This window comes from Mus musculus, chromosome 15 (assembly GCF_000001635.26).
Source record: "Mus musculus strain C57BL/6J chromosome 15, GRCm38.p6 C57BL/6J".
Taxonomy (NCBI): Eukaryota; Metazoa; Chordata; class Mammalia; order Rodentia; family Muridae; genus Mus; species Mus musculus.
Window position 1 is genome coordinate 43020442 of NC_000081.6, and position 9509 is coordinate 43029950.

The 9509-nt window shown below is 36.4% G+C and overlaps 1 protein-coding gene across 7 annotated transcripts in view; it reads right to left on the bottom strand.

The window, feature by feature from the left end:
* Window positions 1-346: 346 nt before the first annotated feature.
* The window catches only part of Rspo2 (R-spondin 2), a 150807-nt gene continuing 141644 nt past the window's right edge, over window positions 347-9509 (bottom strand). For 4 of the 7 annotated variants that reach the window (XM_017316596.2, XM_011245609.2, XM_011245607.2 and 1 more), the window contains exon 6: window positions 347-2201. In XM_017316596.2, the coding sequence (XP_017172085.1) occupies window positions 2086-2201 (116 nt within the window). In that variant the 3' untranslated portion in view covers window positions 347-2085. The remainder of the gene's footprint in view (window positions 2202-9509) is intronic. The other 3 variants (NM_001357956.1, NM_172815.3, NM_001357957.1) reach the window with 1 other exon arrangement.

A 9509-nucleotide genomic window follows, 5' to 3' on the forward strand; every position in this document is an offset into this window, starting at 1 on the left:
ATCTGTGATACACAGTGGAGTCCATTACAACCTGTGGGTATGGAGAACTGTAGTATATGTCTTACTATAGCCCCTAAAACACAGCCCTACTGGTGGATAGCAACACAGAGAGATTAAGCAATTTGTCCCAGGTTTCTTAACCTAGATTGGAACTTATGAAGCCTAGTTATGAAAATCCCACTTTCAACTACTTTGCAATAATATTTTACATAAATGAATATGATAAACACTAATATCAACAAAATCTCTCATATTTTTGATCACTCACTAGCAGGAAGCAGTGTTGGTAAGGAATGCTATGCACTTTCCCTTAAGTGTACTCTGTTAAAGCAAAATAAAAACAGTCTAAAAAACAATTTTTGAGTTTTTAATGCACAAAAACAACAGCCAAGAAACATAACAAGCATTGACTTATTAACAATGAAGTATGATATTAAGGAGACCCCTACCCTCTTAGTAAATAGGAACAGAGTGTAAATAGACATGGAGAGAGGTGAACACTTTAGGATTAATTTCAAGCCCTAAAGTTGAATACAACATTCATATATGGCTTATCTTGCATCAATATTTTCACAATGAAGCTTAAAACATCTACACATATCAGCAAGATGTTTCTGAATCAACATAAATGCTAAAGAGGTAGTTTTGCCAATGCAAGGCAAGGAAAGGCTTCGCCTTGCTTTGGATGTTTCCTCAAAACTATGCAACTTATTTTGTTCTAACTTTTTCCTGGATCAGCCAGGGAAATAATGCAATTAGAACCTGCCAATTCATAATCTAAGGACAAACTGACCTAAGGGGACAAAGATGTTTTTGAAACCATGGCCTTGTGTGTGTTAACTAGAAAGCTTCCATCAGGCTTCTGTTCTAATATAGTTGATTCCGATTCAACAGAGAAATGTAAGATGTGGCTCTCACTTGGGCGAAGCCATTCTATTTTCTCTCTCATTATCTTAGTGACAACAGCTTCCCCAGTAATTCAAGAACATTGCCAAGTGACCTATCACTCAAAGTCATGGGTTATTTTGAGTTTGAAAAAAAATGTAATTGGAAATTGTATAATAAATACAAGTAACTACACCCAAATCTTGTTTTCAGCTATATTTCATAAGTCATCAATTTTGGGACTCAAAAGAAATTTGGCTTCTGATGGCAAGATGCCTCATGCTGCTTTCTCTCTGTGTGTATGGTGACATGAACTGGGGAAGTTCTATCAGCACTGATCCTCTGACATCAGTCATTTGACTCTATATACAAAACTAGCTTATCCTATACTTACGGTTAGAATCAAGCCCACCCCACCCCCGCCAAAAATGATAGGAACAAAAGAAAACAAGAGGCAACAAAACACTTGTTAATTTCCAAAACTAGAATAGCCATGTACCAGACCATGGTTAAGAACCACTAGAAACAAAGTGACATCTTATCAGGTATAACTTGTTACACAGAGAAAGCATAAATATACAGTAATGAGCTTTGAATGTAGCGCAGCAGAATCTGTACATGTTAGCACTAAGATGAAATGTAGCAGGAATTTCCACAGCATACCCCTAGCTAGAACACAGTCTCATTGTAGGACCGTTTGAAGGTCACTGATGCTGAGAACGCCATGAGGTGACACTAAACATTTTTCCATGCACATTTGTCTTTGACAGTGCACAGTGTGAGAAATGAAAGTCACAAGTGAACAGTGCTTGCTTGCTTAGCATTGCCATCCATCAAAATAGGCACAGGTGCATTCTCTGGTGGTGATCTACAGCCTTGTGCCTCCTGTGGGTCCACCGTGCCAGGGACAGGTTCTTATGACACACTGTGCTCATCACAAGAGTACAGATGCATCAGCTCCCGCTGACTCAGCTCAACAAGCTCCTGCCATCACAGGCCCCAGATTCCAATCAAAGCATAAATAACGCTGAGTCCATGCTTGGGCACCTCCCTCTGCAGCATTACTGAAAATGGATACTGGTCAGAGGATCAGGAATGCTGTCCACCAGTGTGGACTGGAGAGTAGCTTTGTGCACTTTTGCAAAACAACAACATAAACAAAACAGAAAACCTCAAAATGCCCCAGCTATTTCTTGTATTTTATTGGTTCACTCTGTCTGTAGCGAGGAAGACGCTGTGCTGCTCTTGGGCTCTCTCAATCAGCTTCCGCCTCTTCTTCTTGTTTCTCTTCTCTTTTGCCTTTGGTGTTCTCTTTCCTAGGATGGATGGAGAAAGAGGGAAAATAGAGGATGTCAGAAAAGTTTCTTTTCTTAAAAAGAAAAAAATTAAGAATTTTGTACAAAGCCCATCTGGAAAACATCACCTATGGAAAAGGCAGCCTCAAAGGGAAAATTGTTCACATTAATTTTGATGAAATAATAATAATTTCCTAAATTGGATATGTTGTCTAAAACAGAGACAGATCTTCTTTTTACAGGGAACTGGCATATTTAAAAACTTCCCAGAGGCCAGATTAGTCTTTCAAATATAATCCTGGCACAAAAAATTCATTTATACTCTCTTACTTTTAACAATGCTACCTTTTACCAGCCATCTTTGCATCTCTCTGCTGTTCCACATGTCTGCTGGTCAAATGAAAGTAAGCCTCTCTCTATAGTAAATATGCCAGAAGTTTCAAACTCCCTTCTTCAGGGGAATGGGCTCTTGCTTTTAACACCATTCCCACCAGGTTCTCTATAGACTAATGAATGAAACAATTAGCTGTGTGCGCTCATTTTTTTTTTCATTTTTCTATAAAAACGGAAACTCATGAGGGATCATGCATCATGTGTTTCATTGGTTCTCATCTAATTGCCTAGACTCATCATTCCTGTTAACACTGAGAAGAAGGCTTGGTTGTTCTAACAAATGAGTGATAGTCTTCTTCTTTATGTATAAATATAAACTTTATTTAGCACAGTGTTTAGGAAAATAAGTTCACATCATTTCAGAAAAAAATAAAATAAAACACTTAAATTATCCAGGCATAGCTCCCATTACAGTACAACATACAGACTTTAGATCTCTTTGGATGGGTAATTAAGCACATAAATGCTCCAGGCCATGCTGTGTGCTATCACCTAATAGTGCAGTAGACGCTCTGTTCCCTACCCCGTGTCATACATTCTGTGTAGAGTTTCTCTTCAGGTAAGGCACAGTAAAACTATATTGAGTATACAACTGATTTCTTCTGACCATACAGTACATACAACAAAATGATTCACTTTTTTCAAGAAACCCTGAAAGTCCAAAGAGTCACATGTGATATAATTTGGATTAATAAAACATATGGTGGTAATATTTAATTAAATTGAAATGTCTCGATTAGACACAAAATAACCATTAAGTTCTATCATCCAAGTTTTAGGAAGACTTTGAAACTGCTCTCGTAAAACATAATTACTTTCCCCACAGATTTCCTGAATTATTTTTATAAGATGATCTCTCAAAAACATTTGAGAAAAAAAGACTTGAGTTTATGCACTAATATTCACATACTGGGGATGTAGCAGGGTAGTCTGCCATACACACCCAATAATTCCAGCTTTAACATGCAGAATAACAAGGGTACATACACAGAGTTAAGGTCAGGGTGCATTCAACTATAGATATTTTTAAAAGACCTATGGTGATATTCTTCTATTTCCATTCTTTTCTTTAGTCACTAAAATGACTGGACCACAAATAAATACTTGGGGTTTTCCTCCATCATAGACTATTGCATACAATTTCTCCTCTGCCTCTGCCATCTTTTATTTCTTCTATCTCCTGTTTGTGATCTGTATTTCACTTCAGAAGGAATTAACATTTCTTTACATACGTGTATATACAAGATTATGGAAAAAGGGAACAAGAAACAGGAGGCACTTGGGTTTGGTTATTTTATATTACAATCATATTTTATATTACACATGACAAGATTAAAAGAAAGGGGGCTTCATAAATGTCCCATTTTACAGAAAGTCATTACAACATACCCTTAGCGCAGTAAAACCACTCTAGAAAATATTCTGGTTATCAACTACCCTTCTCTACCTTCTGTGCTCCCAACGTTATACAGCACACATGGTCTACCCCTGTAGGGTTCAGCCATCAGTTACCAAAGCAACCTGCATGGAAGTGACAACAACATGGCACTTACTATCCAATTGATGCACTTCAATCTCCCTATACATAAGAAATTCAGTTCTCTAGCCCTTTACAATACAACCTTGAAATGGAGAACACACACACACACACACACACACACACACAAAGATAGCTCGGTGGTTAAGAGAACTTCCCACACTTGAAGAAGCCCTCAGTTCAGTTCCAATGGTGGTTCAAAACAACCTGAACATAATCAATTTCCAAGGGATCTGCATATTTTCTGACCTTCACAGGCTCCATGTAACCACATGATAGGTATACAAACAAGAAAACACTGATGCCCATAAAATAAATCTTTAAAAATTAAAATAAGCAGGAGATGAAGGAGGTATATCTCTTATAAATCCAAAGCAAAGACTTCAGTTTCCTAAGTTAAAGGAAGTATTTCCTATTCGTTCACTTTCTGATGAGATGGTCACTGTTAGTGTTGAGGAAGGGAAATAGTCTTACGCCTCAATGCCCCAGCAAAGTGACAGGAATACAGTCAACATTCAACAAATAGTGCCTGAGTAAAAACAAACATCACAAAGAAGATGATAAACTTATTTTAATAGACTCTACATTAAAATAATGAGAACATGATCATACCCCCATATTAAATTATAAAGGTCCTTGAAGTTAACTTCTGGTTCTCATTAAATTTTGGCATTAAATGTTATAATGGCATTCTGCCATCTTTAAACATACTTAATCCTACCCAATGAAACCGTAGTCCAAGCCTTCATTAATCCAAACAGCTGTGAAGTTATAACTATGTAGGTCCATTATCTCTAATGATGACACGCCTGATGAGCACAAAGAAGTACTTAAGAGAAAACAGCATGTTTAAAGAGAAGTGTCAGTTACAAAGTTTTACAAAGATTTCTCAGTTCTACACATTCTCTAACTAAACACATATCCTAAGCTTGCAACAACCATTGCTGACTATAGGTTTAAAATCATTCCGTTTACAAGGAGAACTCAAGAGGGAGACCCATGAATTTCCCTGGGAAGGGGGAAACAGAATAGACATTAACCCTGGCCAGAGGTGAGGGTGGGGGATGGGAACAAGAGAGATCAGGATGGGGAAGACAGAAGGAGAGAAGGACAGTATACTGAGAGAAACAACTGGAACTGGGAGCAGCCTGCGCATTCCTAGTATAATGGAAACTCCCTAGAATCTACATGGATGACCCTAGCTAACACCCCAAGCAATAGAGGATATAAAGCCTTCACTGGCTATTCTGTAATCAGGCAAAGCTTCCAGGACTGGGACACCAACTCAGAAACAAAACTTTCAAACTATAATTTGTCCTGTCAACAAGATATTCTGGGGTAAAGATGGCACAGAAACCATTAGAGCAGCCAACAAATGACTTGTCTAGATTGAGACCCATACCATGAAAAGGAGCCTACCCATGACATTGCTTGGAAGACGAGAAACCAGAGATCTAGAATAGAACCAAACATTACAAGAGAGAGAGAGAGAGAGAAAGAGAGAGACAGAGACAGGCAGACAGAGAGACAGAGAGAGACAGAGAGAGAGAGAGAGTAAAACAATTCCTAATAATATTCTGTTTATACTCATAGATAGGAGCCTAACAAAACTACCATCAGAGAGGCTTCATCTAGCAGCTGGTGGAAACAGATGCAGAGACCCACAGTCAAACATTAGGCATAGCTCAGGAATCCTGCAGAAGTGGGAAAGGAAGAATTGTAGGAGCCAGAGAGGTCAAGCACACCGCAAGAAATCCTACAGATTCAAGTTACCTGAGCCCATTACAGGCTCACACAGTCTGAATCAGCAACCAGGGAGCCTGTGCGGGCCTGACCTAGGTGCTTTGTATATATGTTACAGTTGTGTAGCTTGGTCTTCTTACAGGACTCCTAACCGTGGGAATGATGGTTGTCTCTTACTCTTTGCCTGCTTTTGGGACTCTTTTCCTCCTACTGTGTTGTCTCATCCAGCCTTAATATGAGGAGAAGTGCCTAGTCTTATTGCAATTTGATATGTCATTCTTATTTGCTATTCATTGGGGGCTTCCCTTTTCTGAAGAGAAACGGAGGACGTGTGGATGGTGTGGAGTTAGGAGTAGAGAAGAGAAAGGAGCATTGGTAAGAATGTACAGAATGTACTGAATACATAAAATATTTATTAGGTTTATCATTCCTTTATCGAAATCTTGGCATTTCTCTTGAAAAAAAAGTAAATTGAAATTAAGTGAATGGAAAATTAAGCTAAAACTTATTTTACTAGACTGAAAAACTTATTTTTCTAGACTGAAAATGTCAAAAAGAGCTCCTGGCATTCACAATTTCAAAATCTTCATGTGGAAAAAGGTCACTAATATAAAATAAACTAGATGGGGATGGAGAGTTGGCTCAGTGGTTAAGGAGACTTGCTGCTCATGCAGAGGACCTGGGTTCAGTCCCATCGTGGCTTACAACCATCTATGACTTGATTTCCAAGAGATCTGAGCTTGTGTTATGAATGCTGTGAGCCTCTATGGGAAACACATACTATTTTCACTAAGCCCCGATCTGTGCACAGTGACTCATACTTTTAAGGCAGCTAAATTTTTGTCAGTTATCTAATAATTATTCCAATGAAATCACCCACATCAGAGAGTCTTTGGCTTTGTAATATGACTGTGACATTTACTTGAAACACTTCATATTGTGGGCTTATTCAGTGATACTTCTTAAAACTATGAGATATTCTTTCAAATTGAATGGTTAGTTTTTGGTGACAAGGTCTAACTAACAATAATTTGGGGACCCAATGATAACCATAATGGTTTTCCTCCGAAAACTCTTGGTTGGTTGGTTTTGATTGGGGCCAGTACCATTTCTGATATTAAATATATTGCAAATACCAAAGAATTAAGATAGTAAGCCAAAATCTGACCACAAACAGGAGTGAATTAAGTAAAAATACTTTGTGGTTCACAGTAGATTGTACTGACTTAATGCTCAACTTAAAATAATAAAACAATATTAAAAAAGAAATTATAGAAAGAATTCTACATACATTTTCTTCCAAATTTCAGACATTAGAAAATAAGGTTAAAACTGAGAAATATATCTGACCTTGCTCTTATCTGTTTGGTAAACTTTATTGGACATATTGGATAATATTTATATATGCTAGTTTTTATTCCTAAATTTCTTAAACTATATCTAGATATATTGATATATCTATGTGGGGATTGAAGAAATTAAAAGTTTGAGAATGACTTCTGGACTTTGTATTTTTGTACATTCTCAACATATTATGCATATTCAAAGGCATGCATATATGTTACCCTAAGAGAAATCTAACAGATTTTGCTTTCTTACTCTTTAGTTTAAAAGGGTAGATATTGTGATCGACATATGTGGCAAGACATTGTGAGTCTTCTTCTACAACTATGGTCCTTGTTAACCAAAAGGTTATATGACATATTACATGAGAAAGTCATGTTGCTAAGATTTAAGGAAGATAAAATTATCAAAATGACAAAACTAGAAAGGCTTTATCAAAGCCACATGGTAAAGCAACATAATCTTGTTGACTTACACACATATGGAAATGGTACAAAAGGGTATCTTATCCATTCTTCTACAGTGAAAGGTGGGGAAATACTGTGGAAATATTCCTAAGACTCTGCTGTAGATTGCTACTATTACATTCACAATACGGTATGTTATTTTGAAACAAAATAGCAGGCAGGCTTTGAAAACAATGAATCTGTTGAATTCACTCTTTGATTTCTTTTACAAACTCTCAAATCCTACAATTTTCTTTTCATTTGACTTCAGAGTCTTTGCATCATTGCAGTAATGGTCTGTATACTTCCATCAGTATGGCACAGAGGCTATCTAGGGTCTCCACACTGCCTATTGTTTGTCCTAAGAAAGACTTTGCAAGAGGAAAGGTAATAGAAGCAAGCTGAACCAACAAAACAGTGGCTGTGATTATAAATAGAAAAGCTTCTTTGCCACATATACTCCTAAACATATAGATGGAAATGAGAAAGAGTCACACAGGACAAGTATAAAACTGGAGAATCAAGTATAATTACTGTTGTAGCCACAACTATAACAAAAATAATCACCTATGTCCAAGATGCAAATTTTTCAGTTTGTGCTATACCAGAATTCTGTGAATTCATAAAATCTTTCAAGCAGCTAACACTAAAGGATGTAGGGTCACTTTAACAACTGTCCTATCAAATTCTACCATCTCTCACAAGGCAATCTGGGTGCAGAATAAGAAAGGTTGATTCAACATTCAAAGTCTAGGTTGCAGATAATGAATGGCTAATTGGTGATTTCTTTTTGTTTTGTTTTTAATATGGACACACTGAGTTTACAGAAGAATGATTAGGAAAAGAAAATTTATTTTTTAAAGAGTGAAGAATGATTCTGTGAAAAAAAATGCCAGTTCCTTTTAAAAATATTTCAGGAGTTCATACAAAAATATACAAAGGACCTAAATACAATTAAGAAAATATTAAAAATGGTTAGTAAATATATGTAACAACTAAAAATGCCAATAAAACTAAGTGTTGATGAAGGACTCTCCTATGAATAAACATCACTGAATGTATTAAGAATATGAAGCAGCAGGCATCGGATGCAACAACAACAACAACAACAACAACAACAACCACCATAAGGCTGATACACCCATTCTCTGAAGCCATTTGGTAGAGATTCATAACTTTTGACTGAGGCCTAAAAATCTATCCTAGGAGAATAATATAAACGTGGACAAAACTACAGAACAGTGAATTACCTGTGTCCTAGTATAATTTTTCTTATTTTTAATGACTTCTGAAGCAATAAAATATCCTTGCAACAGAACTAATGTACTTTGTATTGTAAGGCTCTAGCAATTAAATCCATTTCTAAGATTACTACTACATGTCCCTAATATTTATCATTAATGGGTCTAAGAAAAATTCTTTACCATAGAAATGTTCTTATTATGATCATAAGACAATTCATTCATAGTGATCACACATATTTGGATATAAGGTATATACGCTTAGGAATAATTGCCCTAAACTCTTCAGACATTGAAAATGACTCTTAATTAAAAAGGTGCTAGTTTGGTCATTGTTTTGTCTAGAAAGACATGTTAAGTAGGCAAATAAAATGATCAAGCTTGAGCCTACCTCAGCCTGTATAAAGAGTTCATTGTAACCACTTTAGATGGCAAATGAAGATTGTCTTTATTGTATGCATATACTGTTCTAACATATTTTCACATTGTAAAATGACTAAATCAAATTAATTAACATATCTATTACCTGACATACTTATCAATAGAGGAAACATTAAAGTCTTTCTGGAACATTCCATCATACATATTCTTATTTACATGAGCTTGGGAGTCAGAGGTAGAGGGA